We start from the raw sequence: 21,351 nt of genomic DNA on the forward strand, positions 1-21,351 counted from the left end.
AACACAAAGTCATTTGAAGACTAAAGTAGAATAACTTGGACCCTAATTGCAGTGATTTTCTCAGTATAAAGGAAAATTCATTTCTGATGGCGTGAAGTATTTTCCAATCCCTCTATTCCTTCTTACTCCAAAACACTGCTCTCTCTCACTGTCACAGCTCTTCAAATGCATAGGCGAGTGCACACCATGAGCTCATACACCCAGGCTCTCACTTATCCTGAGTCTCCCTAGCTGACTCTTCTGAGCTGACTTCCTGTAGAGCAATTCTTCCTAACATTCTTTTTTTCTGTACGCGGGCCTCTCACTGTTGTGGCCTCTCCCGTTGCGGAGCACAGGCTCCAGACGCACAGGCTCAGCGGCCATGGCTCAGGGGCCCAGCCGCTCCGCGGCATGTGGGATCTTCCCGGACCGGGGCACGAACCCGTGTCCCCTGCATCGGCAGGGCGACTCTCAACCACTACGCCACCAGGGAAGCCCCCTAACATTCTTTTGTAAAATTCTCAGATTTTTTTGAGAATCTATTGTATGTTATGTGCCTTCTCCCCAGAAAAAAACATTCACAAAAAATTCAGGGGTCACATATTTTCCCTCTCCCCACATTCCCCCCTCCTGTGGATGAAGCCCTTTCATAGACTCATGGTTAAGATTCCCTGCATTAGGTTCAAGAAGAAAAAAATAGTTCTTCCTTCTCTACTCCGACACTCCTCTGACTGGCCGTTGGAGGAATAAGCTGATTGAATATATATATATATGATCATTTTGACCTAATTAACAGGTAACTCCCTATTTGACTGCAGTCAATACCATCCACCCAGTCTGTGACAGCAAACATTATCTGTCATGTTTACTCAGAAACTAATATAGCTCTTATTAGATTCACTTTTTTTAAAAAAGTATCTATCCTGATTGGTAGCCTATACTGTACACATTGCATCTTTCACATACAATTGGTGAATTTTTATATTTGCTTTGTAACTTTTCCAGGCTTAAACTTCCTGGGGAGAAATAAGTTGATATAAGGGGCTTTGCTAGCTTAACAACCATAATGTTCATTGAATTCTACTGTAGATAGACAGAAACTTCATTTTGTACCAGTTTTTGGTTGATGTTAAAATCAGTTAATTTAATTACCCCCCCTCCAGTGCATATTAGTCATTTTATTTGGTTGAGTCATCTGTTTCCTTGGAAACACAGACTATATATAGTCATTATGTTATTAGTTGCATTTAAAGCTGTGAATGAAAGAGCAATATCGTCAACAAGTTGTTACAGAAAGGGATACAGAACATTCTAGATCTTCACTCTCTGTCAGGTTATTCATTATATAACTTAACTACTCTGTTTTCTACTTTTCTGTCTATAAAATTGGCTTCACGTTAATATTTGAGCATCCTCTTACATGTCTTATACGGTTTAACTTGTTTTAAGATCCACAGATGTGTACTTCTCAGCCCAGAGTTTGATAACATTTTGAGAGGACATAAAGCTTGCTCCTACTGGTTGCCCTTCTAGATTTCCTTCTCTTTCATCCTCTTGTTCCATTTTGGGCCACATTGAACAATTCCAGATGCCCCTTGACATTTCAAAGATTAGAAGACTATAGATTTTTCCTCTCAGCTCTACCGATCCAAACTGTCCCCAATTGAGTTTCTTTCATCTGACCTCAAAAATAATTTCATTTTCATTGTTGGATGATCATTTATTTCCTCAAGCTGATCCCCCATTGGCTGAATGGGGAGGGTAAGGAAAAGTCAGTTATGTGATTATTATTAGCAACATGCCAAGAACAACAATATTATTTCTTGTTATTTAAGTATATAGTATCCCTTTGCCTGTTTACTTCAGATGTCATCTGCACATATACATCTTAGTGCTTCCTTCCAGTGAGAAATTGAGATAAAATAATAAAGAAGGGAAGCTTATAAGATCATGCGATTAAACCCGAGGGAGTCTCAAAAATACATTCTGTGAAGATTTTTTTTTAAGATAGATTTATTTCCATATGAGATAGTTTAGGCCTAGGTATCCCTAGTGACTTGCTTCTCGTGTTAAAATTTTAAACACACACACACATATTTCAGTAACGCAAAAGTGATATCACAGATTTGTGAGCTTAGCGATAGAAAGAGTCCATGGAGGTATCTGGTACAACGTAGTGCCCACTGCATCCCTGACGGTTGATCATCTCTACTTTGTTTGATCCTTTTCAATAACAGAAAACTTACGTATCTCTCTAGACAGTCCACTGCATCTTTGGAATGCTCTGTTGAAAATTCTTCCTTATATTGTCTTCATGAAACATCCACTCAGTAGTGGCAAATGTTAACATCTGAAGCACAGAAGCCACTTCCCTCGTTTACCTGAGAAACTTTCACAAGTGTAAAGACAGATTACCATAGGTTCCTGAGCTTTCTCTTCTTCATTCTGTACATCCCCAAGTCCTTCAACTATTTCTCATCAATTAATGGCTCTGTTTCCTCTTCCTTTGATTATGGCCTCAGGGTCATTTTTCAGTTTTCTAAAACTTACATGGATAGTTATATAAGTAAAAACAGGCGACACCATGTCAAGTGCTTTGCAAGAATTTAAGTATGAATATCCTCTTGCTCCCCTCTCATCCTCTAATTTCATGAATCTATTAGAAAACTTATTAAGCATAACTGGAAATGACTTATTCTTTATAAAAACCTCATGCTGTTATTCTTCAAGATGCTGTTATTCTCCAGATATTTATTTTGTCCTTTCATTAAAAATGAAAGAAAGAAAAAACAGTAAGAGCCTGGCAGATGCTTCTTGGTACCTTGAGTAATTTGGACTTGACAAATGTCAATGTGACATGAAAATTTCTCTTGAGATGTTACTGTTTCTTTTACAGTGACTGGTGAATATTTCCTACATTGTTCTCAGGACTCAACTCCTGTCATTGACTAGGTATTGAGTAGAACTGGAATAGCACCCATTTAGGGGCAGTTAGCATGCTGAGGGGCATATGGAATGTGGACTGTGAGGGCTCTGAAAATATCTGAGAAATGACCAAGAACCTTCCTCTTGTCAGCAGCGCTGGAGCTACAAAGACAGAAACAAACTACACGTAGATGAAATAGGTGGTTACCTTCCCAGTGTAATCTCATGTATTAACATTGACACTCAAAGGCTCCCTTTACGTCACCCCAAAACATCTTCGCTGGCCTTCCACAGTGCCCCAGTTTCCACTCTAAGAAATGTGTTCCTCTGAGTTGAGACATTGCCTCTCCAAGAGTCCCCAACACAGGAACCTGTGTTAGAATGACCCATCAAGCTAAAATCGTCATTAATCCCTGGGCATGGATTCGTTTGTGAGACTGCTTTTCAAATGAACTGCTAGCTGAAAACAGGACCCTAAACACAAGACAGGTAAGTTGAGATAAGGCCAAGGGACAGAGCCAGAGAATGAGGACAGTCTTAGATGAGGGTTTGCTGAAGTTGGAAGATCTAAGAAGTCAACGAGTGGCAGGAGTGGGAACTCGGTCTTCAAAGGAAGACTACCATGGGACGATGAGCAGGCAGGGAAGTTCGTTCTTTGACTTCAGATATTTCTGGCTACGTATGAGGGAAGAAGCTGAAAACAGCATGAAGAACAAGCAAAGTGCTGCAACCAACACAGAGCAGGCCAGGCAAACTCTCATGACGACTGGTCACGAGACAGCACCTCCGAAGTTGGCATGTCCCTTTTTTCTCCATCCCCCACCTCATTGGATATATAAAGAATAGGTCAGAAATGATGCTAAGTGAAAGAAACCAGACACAAAAGGATACGTATTATATGATTCTGTTCATACGAAATGTCCAGAATAAGCAAATCCATAGAGGCAGAAAGCAGATTAATGGTTGCCTGGGGCTGGGGGAGCCGGGGAAATGGGGAACGACTGCTGATGGACACGGGGTTTCCTCATGGGATGATGAAAATGTTCTGGAATTCAGTGATAGTGATGGTTGCACAACTCTATGAATGTACTGGAAACTGCTGATTGCACTTTTTAGAAGCGTGAATTTTATGGTTTGTGAATTATATCTCAATAAAAAGTTTTTAATTAAAAAAGAATAGACAACCCTTTTAATCATGTAGGTCCTGAACAAAATCAAAGATCTACTTAAAGGTCCTACCATCAGGAGCATTTCTTGCTCTAAAAAGATTTGCCATTCCACTCCTTTCTCCGAACTCACCGCAAGCTTCAAGTCAGTCAGTTGCCAGGTGGTGATGCCCGCTGATGGGCCCAGGCACTTGTGAAGCGCTCACACGCTGACACCTCAGCATGCAGTCCATTGCCAGCTAGACAGCAGACCGACTTTGGTGGTAGCCCAATCCTAAATCTTTAACAGTTAAAGTAATTCTGGGACAGAACAAGGTCACACACTGGAAATAAATTCCGTCATTTTCACTTCCTCCCTCTGAGATGCTAACGAGAGAAGCTGTTCTGCATAATATGGGACATCTTTCCAAATTCACAGTGACATTATTGGCAGGATCAGAAGAAGCTGCAAGAAACTCAGACCATCCCCCTCCCCACACCTTGCCATCACCTAAGAATTTCAGAACCCTTTGTAGCCACACAAATGGTTCTGTACCATGAGACTCTGTGGTAGATGAAACCATGCTTCAATGAGATCCTTTTAGTATTTTTACAACTCAGCTTCCTTCAGGAAGATCAACCCTGTAATGGTGATTAGAGCCAGCCTCAAGCACACTCAGCCTGTAATTTAGAGACCATGAAAACAAGCAAGTGTCTGAAGACAAAAAAACTCAAAGAGGTTCAAATGTCTGGGGCCAGATTTCTAATCACATCTCCCCACCCTTACCTTTTGATCTTTTGTGTCAACCCAGGGGATACCCACCCTTTTGAGGTGGTCCCATGAAACAGAAAAGTCAGTGGGTCCTCACCATAACCCAACTAGTAAAATCCCAGAAAGATTCTCTTTAAAAAGACTTGAATCAGTAGTTGCAGATGGCTTCAAAAGAAATCATTTTGTATCTTTTCTTCTTTCCTGATGTTCCAAAGAATAAGAACATTTTCTAGTTTAGATAAAAAGATTTGTTATCTTCATATTTTTCAAAATGACATAAGGGCCAGGTTTAAAAGGATTTTAAAATTTAAATGACTATATTTCACAGATGATTATAGCCTTTTAATTCTGGGTAGATTTGACCCAAAGTCAGGCCTGTCCACAGACTGTGCTCCCGGGGTGAGATGACCCATACCAGGTCGCAGAGTGAAATAGCCTAGGCAGTGCCCTGTGCCAAGAGGCTTACAGATCAGGGGCTCCCCAAAGCGTTCTGCTGCTTCTGACATAGTTCTGTTTTGCCCACCCCGGTTGCCCCCTTGGTGCATGGATAACTGGACAACACAAGGCCCTAGGAGTTTGATGTAAATGGTGTTTTATTGAAGCTATTTTGAGGCAGCAGTTTTGATGCCAGGGACATTCTATCATGGTCGAAGAGAAAACTTTTATACTTTCAATTTGTTAAATTGTTTAATATTGCTAAATAATGTGCTAATGTTCACAAGACATGTCCCTATCTTATCTCTGCAATCATATAAGTGGCTTAAAGTTGGGTTTGGGATGTCTGTTGCACGCAAGACTTGATAATGAAAGAGTTTGCATTTTGATAAAGTGGCTTTCAAAATAACTAATAAGAACCTGCTGTATTAAAAAATAAATAAAATAAAATTCAAAAAAACAGAAAAACAAAATAGAGCCTAGAACAGTCAGACCCTTTGCAGTGGCTGCTTCTTCAAAACCTAGCCTAGTGGTTCTTAAACCTTATTCTGCATCAGAATCACCACCTGAGTTTGTTCAAAATGGAATTCCTGGGAATTCCACTCCCACTTCAAGGTCCTGATTCATATGACTGGGGAGAGCCCCAGGAAACTGCGTATGTGGCAAGAACCCAACCGATTCCAATGAAAACGGTCCCGAGTGAACTTTTTGAAAAAACTGCCTTAGAGCTTTGCCCACCCACCAAGCAGGATATTCAGTCACCTTGACACCATTTTAGGAGGAGCAGCCTGGAGGGATTGGGTCCACATCTGGAGGGATTGGCTTGCACATCTAAGTGATCCCTGTGGAGTCCCTCTAATAGCCACAAGCTGAGTTAGGAATTGAATAGGTGTGTCTGGTTAGGTTTGGCTTGTTGAATGACACTGATGACTCTCTGTTTGCTTTTACTTGCCACTCGTGGATACCTTGTGCACCCTAGAAACAGAGATACCAGACATAGGTAAGCAAATCACATGGGTGGCTACCTAATGCCCCTTCTTGCCTAAGACGCCACCTCCTAATAATGCGCTAACAGGGAAACTTCTTAAGTAAGGTTAAAGGCATAATGTGAACATGAACTTGGAAGTTATAACTCAGGTAAGTGTCTTCCAAAAGGAGAGAGCTCCACTAAGTGGGAATTTGCTGGAGGATCAAAATATACCAAAAAGAAAACAAGATAAGTGAAAGCTGGCCGTTCAGTACTTCATGGGAAAGCAAAACTTTCAGGCTTATGTTTTCCTTAGGTGATATCACAAGTGAGTCTGTAAGTTCAAATAGATTCGATGTTTTCAAGTTGCAGGTAGAGAGAGAGGTAGCACAGCAATCTTCCTGCTTCCAGGAATGTAGTTGACGTGTGTATTAAGAGAGAGTGCCCATGATGACCTTCTTGAATAAGATTTTTCCATTTTCCTCTTATGTGACCTCATGGTTTCTATTTTATCTCACAAAAAAAATAATAAACTTTAAACTGACCATTTACTGACAAGGGCACATAACTCTGAAATTAGTCATAATGAGTATTTGTATTCAATTTGTTTATGCCTTACACTTGTCAAAACTGTTCTAAATTACCTGAAATTACAAAGGAGAAAATTGAATTTGTTCACTTTCAAATGCCAATTGTCATCAAAATGGCGCTGGTAGGGTTTGTAATTTGGATTTTGTTTGGGAGATGCCACTTCCTAAATACCAGTGCACAAGATCAGCCTTGCTACTTTGGCATAACTGATTCCTTAAGCAAATTAAATTGGTTATCAAATTGCTTTCTGGTAAAATGTTGCCCAGTATTAATTATAAGCATTAATTGCCCATTTAACAATCTGTGTGATTTTAACTAGCATGAATGAAGGGATCTTTGCTAAGTTGAAGGGCATTGCTTGAATATAAAACGAACCAGAAGGTGACAATAAGTGTAACAACACTGAAGTTGTAAGAGAAATCTTCACGTATCTCAAATTGCAATACGCGTTTAGACACAAGGGATTAGAACAAATTGGAATGTAGTCCAGTGGTTTTTCTTTCTCAGGTTTGGCATGTTTCCACAAAGTAGAAAGAAACAATCTCAAAAGAGCTGACGTGCACTTGGGAAATGGCATGAAATGGCAAGAAATTACATCTCAATATTGGAGACCTTCCTGACTGTTGGCTGTCAAGAAAATAACCATCAGATTTGAATTTGGTGCGTTGGGCTGTTCTATTTTCTAAAGGCCAGTGTGCAAAGTTTGAGAACAGCCTCGCTGAGCAACATAGTTAGAAGAAGACAGTAACGCTGATTTTTTTGTTTTTTTGCCACTTTCAGAACAAGACTATTCTTGTAGGTATTTATTTTGCATACACAGTCACATATGATCTAATCTAATATTAGTCCAAGCACAGGCTTGTTGGTGACCTTGGGCGAGCCTTCTATGTGTCTGGGTTTCCCCAGCTGAGGTTTGAGAAGAATGATAATTCCAACTTCCCTCACAGGCACATAGGGGATATTCAATAGTAAATGAATGGAATGCATTCCAAAGTGCTTTTGTGCAAGTAACATTTCTCTTGGAAAAATAGCCTATGGACTTCTCCTAAACAAAACACGATTGATCTGGCTCAGTTGAAACTTCCACAGACTGGCTACCAAAGTATTGAAGGTTATTTCAGGGAAGGGTTGTGACCCCTTCTGTATTCTAGAAAGATCGAAGGGCACTGGAAAAATTTTATTCTGAAGGCAAAAAGTGCAAGTAAATATGTCAAAACTTTTACTCAAACCCCTATTTAAGCAGTCTTTGCTACAGAGATGCTTTGTCTGATATGACTGCCAAATCAATTCTGGAATCTGTTGGGACCCTTTACAGTTTATTTACAGCAGCTGTCATGGTGGTTCCAGGGTTGAGGATGTCCCTGGAATCTACCGGATTCTCTTATTTGATGAAGGTAAGTAGAAAAAAATCAAGTATTCCGATTGGATTTGATTTTTTTCCAATTAAAACCGTAAACTGGGTCTCAAATCAGTATTTGCCAGCCTTACTATCATTAATATAAATATGCTTAGAGGGCAAATGCAATTACAAATACAATCAGGAACATGCCAGTCCTTAAGAGTATCTTAATTATTCTAATGACCTTCTCCCCTCCATTTTGCTTGGCTAAGTAGCCAAGGCCCGAACTCCTCTATGTCTTAGTTAGTTTCATGTCCTACAGTTTAGTTCAGCACTTCCTGAACATCAACCCTGTCAGACCCTCTGTTGGCACTGAGGTAGAGAGCGGAATAATGTTCTTGCCTGCAAAGAGTTCACAGTGTATCTGGAGAGAGAGAGATGTGGAAAAAATAGTGCTTACACCCAGCACTCAGATCTCAGTTTCTAATACCATTCTTCAATGAAAGGAACCAGGGGTCCTTGGAGAAATGATTCGTTCCAGTCCTGGAGCAGGGATTATACAAGATGAGCCTGCAACATCTTGTACTTCCAGAAAGTAAGGAAGTGCTCAAAAAAACCCGAAACGCACCGACATTGATGGGGGTTTATGAGGGGCACATAAGCCCACAGAAAGAGCTCCCAATGGCTAAAGCTGGAACAATTTGAGCAACAAAATAAAGTCACATTGGAGTTTAATGCAAAGTATAAAGCAAATATCCATGAGTCCATACTGATATAAATAAATGGTTGAGTTCATAAATAAATGGAGGAGAAAAGATAAGGTTCTCATGCAGAAGAACTCCAAATAATTTATGTAGCTACTCGACCCTCAAGGAGGTGGAGTATAACTCCCTACTCCTTAAGTGTTGCCTTGGCAGAATGACTTCCTTCCAAAGAATACAATGTGGAAAGTAAGAGAGAAAGTAAATTTGCAGAGGAGAAACTTGACAAACACTACCTCAGCCAGGCGATCGAGGTCAACATCAACAGTAAGTCATGTTGATATTACTACCCTTGATTTGATTTGATGAGAATGGCACTTTACCCTTGTGGTCTTCCTCCCCAAAACCTGTAATCGCTGTCTAACTATGAGAAAAAAGAAAAATCAGACTACGTTGCCGTGGGGGCATCCTACACAATATCTGACCTGTACTCCTTAAAACTATCAGGGTCATCAAAAACAAGGGAAGTCTGAGAAACTGTCACAGCCCAGGGGAGCCAAAGGAGACGAAGACTAAATATAACTTGGTATCCTAGGTGGAATCCTGAAACAGAAAAAGGATATTAATTAAAAACTAAGGAAATATGAGTAAAGTATGGACTTCATAATTTAAAACAATAATGCTAATACAATGTGATAGCTGCTGCTAGGTCACGTGTCCCTCCTATCTGCTCATTTCTCTCGCTTTCTACTTCTGTTGTAACACTTGGATTTATGACAGTCATAGCCTATTTACTGATCTGACTCCCCCACTAGACTGTGAGTTCCATGCAGCAAGGGGCTGTATTGGGCACACAGGTAGGTCTCCAGGCCATAGCACAGTTCCTTGGCACATTGTTTGCACTTAGTAAATACTTCTGAATGACTTGAATAAATCCACAATACAGAAATGGTATTACCAAGCAAGGAGTGCAGCTGAGAGATGTCAGGACTAATGACGGGGGAGATAAAGAGAAGTGGGCAGATTGGAAAAGAGTTTAGGAGGTAGAATTTTTTTTTAATGATGTTTTACTGGATATGGGGAATGGCGGAAAGAAGGAGCAGTAAAGAATGGCTTCTGGTTTCTGGCTTAGACCATTGGGTGTGAGGCAGAGTGCTGTGCAGTGAGCACGTTAGAGATAAGACAAGATTACTCTCCTCCAAGCTCTCATGGTTTACTGGGGCATACCAATACATTTTTTAAAAAGTAATATGATGTGTGATCCCCGAGAATAGAGGTAAGCATAGTGCAAATAACCGAGCCTAGACATTTCCAGAAGGCTTTCTTCAGAAGATGATGCCTGAGTAAAGCCTTAAAAGGTTAAAGAGAATTAATTACTAAGTGAAGAAAGGAATGTGCACCACACTAAGGAACATTTAAAAGTTTGTACAGTTTTTAAAGATGGGAACCAAATGATCAGAATAACCCTGGAGTCAGTATGGGGGAAAAATGGATTTAAGATTTCAAAAACATCTCCTATGGGCAGGACTATAGAAAATATTCCAGGCCACAGATGATAAGAGTTAGAACTAATGTGATGGCAGGAGGGACAAAGCTTCTGAAAGCTTGTTTTCAGTCACAATTAGGCACAATGTGGAGAGAAAAGGGGAGAGTAAGGGTTAGACTTCCATGTTGGGAGCTTGGATGATATCAGCAGTACAGGAACCTTAAGTTCAAGCAAAATGTCCCCCAAACCAAAGTTCCTGCAGCTATTGGAAAAATGATATTAGGAATAGTCAAAACTAATGAATGAGCTCAGCCATGTATGCAGATAAAAATAACACAAGATCCTATGTAAAATATGGAACTGAAGAGTTTCAGGAATACCAAAATCCAATCAAGGTAACTTGAGTGTCACCTTTTGGAGGTATGGATGATTTTAATTATAACCAAGACAAGGTCAAATATGATCACTTCTGTTATGTCCTGAAAAAGAAAAAGTGTATTAGAGAAGTACGGTGGTCAGCTAACAAAAGGAAGCTTGGAGTGGAAGAGTATCTCCAGCACAGCCCTCCCTAAGACACACTCCTCACTTTTTGTACATGCCTTTCAATTTCCAGCAGGACCCTGGGAGGACAGTAGTGACTGCAAGTGAGGCAGGAAGCCCAGAAGACAAGAAGTAGGTTTTTGAAGGATGGGGAAGGCAGGAAGAGAATAACTTCTGTTTTGGATTTGTTGAGTTTGAGGTGACTTAGACATCCAGGCAGTCATCTAGTAGGTAATTGGAGAACTGAGGGGGGTATGAAAGGTATGTATGAGAAAAAGGATCTCCTGGGATTTTCTATCTTCTGCTTCTTTCTCTACCCCCAAATGGACGGTATTGGAATATCAGGAACATTACAGGTTAGCAGTACACACTGAATTATTTTTTAATCCCAGACCCATTACTAGAAAAACAAAGAGGTACCTATCGGCTCGGTACATAAGGAAGATACATTAATTCTTTTATCTCTTAAGAGAATTTTCCATTTGTGACAAAAGGCAGACCCCAGGGAGTGTATGCTGAACAAATTGCTTTGAATAACTTTACTTTTCTCTTCCTTAGCACAAGTCCTGCTCACAAATACTATCTGGCTATGGACCCTGTGTCTGAATCACTTTATCTATCAGACACCAATACCCGAAAAGTCTACAAGTTGAAATCTCTTGTGGAAACAAAAGACTTGTCCAAGAATTTTGAAGTGGTGGCAGGAACAGGAGATCAGTGCCTTCCCTTTGACCAGAGTCACTGTGGAGATGGAGGGAGAGCATCGGAAGCTTCACTGAACAGCCCTCGAGGTAAAAATAAAAAATCCTTTGGTTATCTAAACGTTTCATTTGACTTGGCAGAATCCTAAGATTGTTATCACACTGTAGTCCATCCGTCCCAATGTACCTCTGACAGACATCATCTCTGAAGTCTATCTCGGAAGATAGGCACACCCAGGACTAATTTTTAGCCAGTATGCATTAGTATAGTCATAACTGTTATTAAAATATTGGAATGCTTCTTTTCTGGTTGATAAATAGTTATTGCCCAGAACCCTCTGCCTCCCGGACACCCCAGCCTCTCCCCATGATCTCCTTCCTGGAAACTCCCAATAGTCCAACAACTAAAGGGTTAACTCCTGGCCAGCAGAGAGCCTCCAGGAGGAAGGCTTTAGCACTGTGGCCTGCACTGGTTTGGGGATCAGGTCTGTGCCACCTTCTACCACTTTCAAATATATTGAGTATCTCACAGACTTTAGACACTCCTGGCTTTTCCTTAACAACCAACCTTTAATGAACCTATCTTCCATTAATTTATCTAAATCATTCTTGAAGCTATTTATATTTTCAATTTATATCACCCCTAGTATAACAAATTCCAATTTTTTTTTTTTTTTTTTTTGGCCTTCTGTGAGAGCTCAGCCTTACTGTTATTTTTTTCTAAATTCAGCTTCTCAACCTTAAAGGGCCAACCCTCAATTCTGTTGCCTGGGATTTGTAAATAAACGTGTTCTCCCAGTCAGCTTCATGATTTTATAGACTTGGATCATATTCCCATCTTAGGCCACTAAGCTGAAGGATAGTCAACTTTTAAGTCTGTCGTCATATATCATCCACCCTATCTCCTTAATTATTTAATCATTCTTCTCTGTTCCTTCTCCAAGATGTTGTGTGTATGTGTGCTTTTATTTCAGCAGGTTTTATGAAGTATTCATTGTAGTGGGTTTTAAGAACCCAATGTGTTTTTTCTTTTTAACTATTACACAAATAATACACAATTGTTGCAGAAAAATTAGAAAAGAGAGAACACAAAAAATGTTTTTAATTGAGGTCACGCATAATCCTACCACATCTAGAAAGCCACTGTTAACATTTTAGTGTATATCCTTCTAGACTTTTTTCTATGCATATCATATATTTTATTCTCTAATAATGGAATCGTATTATAGAATGCTGTTCTGTAATCTGCTTTTCATACGTAATGTATTATGAACACCTTTCCATGCCGAAAAATATAGTGAGGTCAATGTGTTTAATTTGTTAGATGGTCAACTTACTATTTCAAATATTAAGAGGTTACTCTTTAGCTATTTGACATTTGCCGTATGGGGATTAAATTTCAACTACAGTCGGAGTTTAAAGCCGTCCCTTTCTTCAACGCCATACTCAAGGCATGTGTCTTTCATAAAGCCCCTCTGGCTAACCCAGCCCATTAAATCTGAATTTCTTTAAGAGTGTCTCCACTACCCAATTAGCACCTGATTATATTTTGCCTTCTTTTACTTTCCAGTCCTTTCATGAATGGAGTGTTTTTTATTACCAAAGTGAGCTGCTTGAGATGAGAAACTATATCTAATATTTCTTTTGACTCTTCCCCACCTCCTCAGCAATATCTTGCACAGTGTGAGATCCACTACACATGCTTCTTATGTAATTGACCAATTAGGTAACTCGTATCCATACCCAAGTATTCCTAAGAGGAATTTCAATGGCACTTAAAGGGGATGACCTTTTTTCCCTAAGGGAACATAAGCGTCCCCACCCATAAGTATCATGGTAAAGTGTTTGGGAATGTTTCTTTTTTCCTCTTGTACCTGTGCTCCATCCTTACACATAGTAGGTCTGCAATAAATATTTGATGAGTGAATGCATAACTCGGGTGCAACATATAATCAGCTCATCTTTCAAGGAAATACGTCAGGCTGGGTCCCACCTTTTACACAGGTTTAAAACGCTTACAGGTATTATAAGGATTTCTGCATGAGAAATAGGGAGGAATCAAGCTTGTATTGTGCCTGAAATTGACACCCTCCTGAGTTGCTGCTGGTGTGAAAACCACTCATCTCACCTACCACATTCAACCTGCCACACAGGATGAATGTCAGCTTTTCCAAATAAAGCAAATAATTGGTTCACTGCAGCTCTGCTTTCTTTTTTGGCTTGGAAAGCAGCAATAATAGAGTCCTGATGAGCAGGGTTTACATGAACTCTGGAAACGTCAGTAATGAGAGTGTCAAAATTTATATATCTATTAAAGTTAACATTAAACTAAGTTTTTCTTCTTGTCATAGCTAGTAGCGCATTTTCCTTTGGCTTGACTTACGCAACCTTCTATCTGAGCGTGGCTTTTACAGTAATCTGGTACACTATTCATCCCAAAGCAGCAAGGGGCCCTAAGAACAGCTGGCCCAGTCTTCAGACAGCTGAATGTCTAATCCATCCAAGACAGCTTTCACATAATGTACTAAAGCTGCTGTTGGCAACATCTGCTCTGATCCAGTGAGTGAATGAGGATGTTTAAAGGGAGGGAATGTGTGACTCACACTAAGTGTCCATCACACCTCCTTCAACCATATTCACAGTGTTTGAGGACCCTGTTAGTGATCTTCGAAATCACTCAGATGGCAGAACCTATGTCCAGACATCGGTTGATCTGAAAATGCTGGTCAGAACACTGAGGTGCCTAGCTAGGGCACCTATCTCCACGCTGAATCTAGACAGCACTTACCCTTGGCAGTGAATCAGAAGTGAGGTTCTCATTATATGGAATGCTGCAGGGCAATTTCGTAGACTTCCCTAGAGGAAGGAAATATGCAGGAAGTCATTAGGGCACGGTGGGCATATTGAGAGGAGAGTATTGCTAATTGCTAATTATGTCTTTGAGGTTCTCCTGCAGGTTCTTTATCTCTCAAGAAAGCCCAATTTGTTTGTTTTTTGGCTTTACAGCTACCATGAACATCAGCTCCTTCATCCCTCCCCCTTAGAAGACAGCAAATGTTTAATGGATTTCTTGAAGGAGAGGTTTGATTTTTCTCTCCACCTAGAAGCTAATAAAGAAAAGCTGTAGATCAGTAGAAAATGGACATGTACATCTAGGGAGTATCATTTCTAGGTTAGGAAAGAGAGCTCGCTCTAAGACTTTAACAAGCAACATATTGCAATTACAGGCAGGCTCTCCAGCATGTCCTTAATTATGCAAGGTAAGTCAAATAAATGTTAATCTGCAAGACAGCTAATTTATTTTCTGAATCTATTCTAAAAATAGGATGAAATAAAATTTGCTTTTCAGATCATTTGTCCTAACATTGGAATAAATTATCAAATGGGATTAAAACCAGTCAGCAAAAGGTCAGAAAAAAAAAAGGTCAGAAGCCATGGGATTTTTTTTTTTTTTTTTGAGAAATGGCAGCAAATTGTGATGAATATTGGGTTAGGGAGCCTAGGCTTTCGTGTTCCATCCATGTAATGCCACTGTTTCTTGGAAAGTCACCGTACCTCCCTGAACGCTGAAATAGACTTAATGATGCCATTGACTAGTTTTGTTACATTGGACTAGTCATATACACACTGGGTCCTGAGATTGCTCAGTTGTAAACTGAAGGGCTTGGGATGATCTCCCTCCCAGCTCTAATGTATTAAAATAACCATAGCTCTAACTTACTTAGTGTCTACTGTGTGCTGTACACTGTGTTCGATATTTTACACAGGGTATCTCTAATCTTCACAATTCACAAGGTAAATAGTATTATCCCCATTGTAAAGATGAGGAGATAGAGGCTCACATACCTTAAGAAATTTATCTAGGGTCAGACAGTTTACAGATAACACTGGAATTCAAACCAGGTCTACCTGACTCCAAAACCCATGAGGTGGGGTGGGGGGCGGGGTAGCCTTCCCTTCAGCTAAAATCCATGATCTCTGTTGGCTTCTCTAGGAGGGTAGGAAATAGTGGAAAATGCTTTTCAATCTAATGACATGTATTCAGTGAAAACAAAATATTTTTATTTGGAAGATGAATGACTTTCAGTCCAGTTTCCTTTTCCTATTAAAACTATTCCTCTGATTTTTCTGACCATAGTATACCCATAGTGCACTCCATAGCATTTGCATAATCTGTAAATGGAATTGTTCAAATAAATCTCCAGGAAACATTGTCACATCTCTTTGGAAGATTCTGCAGTTAGCAACTTCAACTTTTTCTTAAGAGATGGAGTCAGGAAACCTTAACTTCATTAAACTGACTACAACTGGTAGCTAAAAATTGTGTTTAAAGGAAAAATGGAAGTACCCCTGAATAGAGTTTTATATAAGATAGCCCCTGGGTACTTCTCCTGGGAAGAAGTCTTTATCTGATCCAGTTTTACACACTTTGATTTGAATCCCAGTAAAGAGAAACATTTGCCATTTTACTCATCAGTACTTCAATGTAATGGGGCAAGGAAAAAAGTTTAGCAAAGAAGTTGATGGTGTGCTAATCCCTGGCATTGTATATGAGTTTGAACTGACTTTGCAAGATGCTTTTAAAACATGCATGGCTGATGTAGTTGAAACTTAGGTTCCATTTATTATTTTTACTGCAACGTTCTTTAATTCTACAGAGAACTCAAACTAATGAGTCATGTAATAGATGACCAAGTACTTAAGCAGAATGTGAAATGCTACTAGGTGGAGATATAAAATAAAATTTGTGACAAGCTGAATACATTTATTTTTTTTAAGTAGCTACAGAGGGTGAAGGAGCGACTGGACAGGATGAAATTAATCAATGACTTAATTTGGTCTTCTTGGACCTCACCATGGAGTATATTTCTATTTTCATGTGCATCTTTAAGCATAACTGACCTCAGAACTCAGCAGGAATTGCAAACAGCCCTGGAGCCACTCCCAAGGAGGGAAATGATCCTTAAATCTTGATGGCTTCCGAAAGTGTTTTTAGGTTGTTCATGACACTAATCACACAGGAGTTCCTTTAACTTCATTGGCAATTAAGAAAGCTGGGTATGGTAAAGTCTAGACAAAAGCAATCTGTTTTTGTCCCTGCCCAGATCTATCCGGGGTGCATCCTGGAGCTCTGCTGATTCCCCTGGTATCTAAATGCTATTCTGAAAGGCTAAACTTGGGGTTAGTGGAAAGATGGTAAAACTCTCATCAGTGACATCTTGTTCATGTAACTGGTATCTATGAGGGAGAGAGTGTAGTGCACAAACACACATGAGAATGTTCTTCTGGTTCTACTATGCAACTAGGGTGCAGTAAGACTTTTCCTAAATTCCTTTAGTACATGATCCATTATGGTGACGTAACCATTTGGATTGGCACCAGGGCCAGCCCTCACCAAAATTACAGGCAAGCTGCAGCACGAGTAAAATGAATGGTATATTTGGGAAATAATCCAGTATTATTAAAGTAAACATATTTGAGGGTAATAGGAGCAGGGCCAGAATCAGAAGTTTGCATTTTGTCCTGTAGGCAAAAGATTTGAAGCAGGAAGGTGACATGATCACTTGATGGATGCATTCTTGATAGATTGTTTTGTGACAGGGTAAATGCACAGGAGCAAGACTGGGGCAAAGAAATCATAGGGAATGCTAATATTTATAGGGTAGGCAATGGAAGAGCATCTAATGAAAGAGAGAGGAAATCTTCACAAGAAAAGGAAGTGAACAAAGAAAGCTTGGTGTCCAGGAAGCCAAGGGAATCCTTTGTTTCGAGAAGGTGTGAAAAACAATATCAGATGTCACACATTTGTAGCCATTGGATGAGGCACGGAGGAGCTCATTGGTGACCCTGCCTTTGGTGGTCTGAATGGTGGTAGAGGTGGAAGCCGGATTTCAGGCATTTGATGAGCCAGTGAGAGGTGAGGAAGTAAATATGATTAATGAAGATCATTCTTCTGAGAGGCTTGGATGTGAAAGACAGAGTGATAAGTAGTAAGAGGACAGGGCGCTCAGGGGAGGCTTTTTCTGTGGGAGACATGGCAATGATGATAGGTAAATGGGAAGATACAGGAGACAGAGGATAAATGATGAAACCAGATCTTGAGGAAACTGGAGCAGGCCTTGAATGGGAGGGGAGATTGCAGAGACCATCCTAAGATAATGTGTAGGTGTAAGGCTGAGAACTTTGTAGATAGAAGGTGCTAGAAAGTTGATGGTACTCCATTCTGATAGCCTCAGTGTTCTAGAGAAGTGCGTCTATTCTGCTAAAAATGAGGAAGTACAGTTAGGCCTTGAGGTATGTGAGAATGGTTCGGAAACACCACATAGTGAGGTCAGCTTTTTGGGTAAGATCAACATTCTACCACCCATGCCAAATTCCCAGCTCAGTGTCAAGACATTTCTTGTGAGAACTTTCCTCCCACATCCTTGTCCTAGAATCAGAGGCATCTTGAGAAAAATATGTTTGACAAAGCCTTAGAATTCAGGCAAAATATTTGTTCCTTATTATTCAGTGATCCTGTGCTGTTTCCACTCCTGGGTATTTCCTTCCTAAACTATGTTATTGGTCTCTCAGTTTACGGTAGCTACACCTGATGACTTACTTAGTACCTATGATGCAACCAGAATGAGAGCTTAACTTGTTATTTGCACAGTTGGTCTAATGCATCTGCTTATGAATAGTCAAAAGATTTAGACCTTACATTATGTCAGCAGCTGGAATCTGAGAACCTTTCTTCCTTTTCTGTCACAATCCTAAAGCCATAAGCTTTTGGTGGAGAAGTCAGACAAAAGGAAGGCACTTATATCTAGCCTTGGCTAATTGGTCCAGGCCACATCCATGGTTAATACGGCGGAACTTGTATTAAGTTCATTCAGGTTTTATAAAGCCACAAATACATCATTAAATGACTTTTTCTTCTGCATTTATTTTAATTTTCATGCATGTATAGCATTCTAGCAAACAGATAATACTTTAGAGGGCAAATACCATGAGAGATAAGTGCCCAGGTTCTGGAGTCAAACAACTGGATGCAAATTCCAGATCCACCACTCATTAAATGTGTGACCTTGTGTAAGTCACCTAACTTCCCTGAGCTTCAGCTTCCTCATCTATGAAGTTAGAATAAGAGTAATAGTGCCTACATGAGAGTGTTTGGTAATGCAGGTGAAGTGCATTGTAAAGCACGGTGCCCAGCCTGTGGGGTGTACACATTAAGTGTTACCTGCCATTATGATCAGGCTTGCTGTTTGGTTGCTAATACTAATGCTGCTTATAATAGTGACCCAAGCGTGGAACAAGTTACTTTTAAAGGAGGCAAGTTCCAAATTGTCCAAGGAGACTTGGTCATTTCTAGGGTAGAATGGTGCCACAAAAGAAGCAGGAGTCAAGGTAGGGTGGGATTCGAGTATTACATGTGATTTGATTAGCTGATCCCTCCTGACCTTGAGATGCAGTAATTCTAGTGCTGGGTCTTTCCAACGTGTTGTATTTTGAGGAGCCCCCCCACCAAGACCCATGTAACCAAAATAATTCCCTTAGCAGCCTACCATTAAATTCATTCCATGAGGATTTTCTTCAGATGTGAACTTCAGTGTTGAATGCAGGATAATGCCTAGGAGAGCAACACATTAATTCCTCATTAAAACACTTTATGGGGGCTTTAAGGACATGGAGCACAGGATGGATGTGTTTGGAGAGATGAGATCACTGGAGGGGGACAAGCCAAGGTGGCAACTACTCCAGGTAGCATGAGGAAGGGCAGTGCTAGGTATCGGGCAGAAGGGCAGCAAAGTGGAGAGAGATGGGAGAATGACCATGATATACTTCTCTGCAGTATTGTCTAGAATGAAACTTCAACCCCTACAAATCAGGACAGACAGAACGGGATTATGATTCTTCCTCTTTTTATTTGAGATCACTAGCCCCCAAAACTTTCCTTATCACAGCTCGTCAGTGTCACATCACCTCAGCTGATTAAAAAAAGAACCCCCTCTCCATCAAACAAAAATGACAGGGATCACACACTAACAGACTGCAAATCACTAAAATCATATTTTGAGTGGTGTATTATGGTAACCTATAAATAACTAATTGCGTAAAATTGCTTTAGTAGTTTCTAGATGGCAGCTTTAATTAAAAGCACCAGAGACATTTAGAAGTTTAGAAATGGATGGCATGTAATTTGCCCTTTTACCAACCATAAAATGGTAATTAAGGAATTTGATTCACTTCTTCCTATTAAAAGTTTTATGAGAATAGCAAGTTCCTTCTAAATACAGTTTCTCTTCAGCAGAAGGTAGTACGTTTGCTCTATCAGTCTTCTCCAGCAGGGTAAGATGTTTTAATGTACAAATTCTTCAGAAGTTAATTAGGAAATTTCTTTCAATGCAAAATGTTTGTTTTTAAGGTTCTAAAACATGAAACTGTATTAGAGCTAAAGCTTTGATCATGGCCCCATATTGCTCCACCATCAGTACAAGATGGCCCAGTAATTTCAAGTTTACCAAATGCATGGAGCTGACTGTAAAATCAAAGAAATGAGGAAGTCATTTCCTGGTGAGTCTAGCATGCTTTGCTGATTCTTGAAGGAATCTAAAATCTACCGTGGGTTGACTTCCCAGGGAACCAAGAATATTCGCTCCACAACAGAGGAGTCATCAGAAGATGTTTTTAGCTTCATTGATCCTCCAGCCATACTGGATGAATTAGTAGAGTGTAAAACTCAAACAACATGCAGCAAACCTAGATAACTAAGGAAATCCATTATTTTAACATCATCACAGGCTAAAACACAGCTGGAAATGGAGTCAGGAAGCCCATTTTTATTTTATAATTGATCAATTAATTGCGTTTTTTGGCCATTTCAGACCAAGGATTAGAGATGGCACAACAGAGGGTATTTAGACCAGCATTCTGAAGGTACTAATGACTTAAGTTATATGCACATAAGACAACTGCTAAGTTTTTTTTTTTAAGTCAAGCAGATTCTCAAGTGAACTGAATCTAACTAAGCAACAAACTAGCAGTAAAGGAGAGGCTGTTTGAAATGTCACCTCTTCATTCCCTCTTTCAGGGACTCCCCTGGCTAACTCTGAGCCCCCTCCCTGCAGCCCTCAGCCTGCCTTCCCGAGATAGAAATCCAGCCTTTCGCTTCCCTCTCCCCTAGTCAGAGCTGTGTGGGCATACAGTGGTGTATGCTACAGGGAGACTGGACAGTGCGAAGAATATTTTATCCTGACGTTGTTTACAATTTCCAGTGAATGGGGATAGTAAACACAGTCCTGTTATTCATCAGTTTTATTATTGTTTTTAATTTTCCTATCAAAAATGCACTCCCCTCATTGTCTGCACCCAGAACAGACCATTCCCATAGCCCCCAAACCTGCAGGTATAAGGAAAATACTCACAAAATAATACTCAGTGGAAAGTTCAGGATACAAAACTATGTACTGTATACTGCTACATCTGTAAGGGGGCAGGGGTGGTATATATGTACAGAGAAAAAAAATTGAGAGGAAGTTTATCTAAATGTTAGCAATGGGACTTTCCTGGCGGTCCAGTGGTTAAGACTCCACGCTTCCAATACAGGGGGCGTGGGTTCAATCCCTGGTCGGGGAACTAAGAGCCAACATGCTGTGCCACATGGCCAAAAATTTTTTTAAATAAAATAAAATAAATAAAGTAAATGTTAGCGATGATAATTGCTTCATAAGGAATTTTGAGTGATTTGCCTTTGTTCTCTTTAATTTTCTGAGCATTTGTTATTTTTA

General features: G+C 40.0%; 1 protein-coding gene across 3 annotated transcripts in view; it reads left to right on the forward strand.

Annotated features, from left to right (window-relative positions):
* The window catches only part of TENM1 (teneurin transmembrane protein 1), a 566,015-nt gene that overhangs the window by 450,528 nt on the left and 94,136 nt on the right, over positions 1-21,351 (forward strand). For 2 of the 3 annotated variants that reach the window (XM_060136803.1, XM_060136805.1), the window contains exons 21-22: positions 6,236-6,256; positions 11,439-11,671. In XM_060136803.1, the coding sequence (XP_059992786.1) occupies positions 6,236-6,256; positions 11,439-11,671 (254 nt within the window). The remainder of the gene's footprint in view (positions 1-6,235; positions 6,257-11,438; positions 11,672-21,351) is intronic. The other variant, XM_060136804.1, reaches the window with a different exon arrangement.

This window comes from Lagenorhynchus albirostris, chromosome X, assembly GCF_949774975.1.
Source record: "Lagenorhynchus albirostris chromosome X, mLagAlb1.1, whole genome shotgun sequence".
Classification (NCBI taxonomy): Eukaryota; Metazoa; Chordata; class Mammalia; order Artiodactyla; family Delphinidae; genus Lagenorhynchus; species Lagenorhynchus albirostris.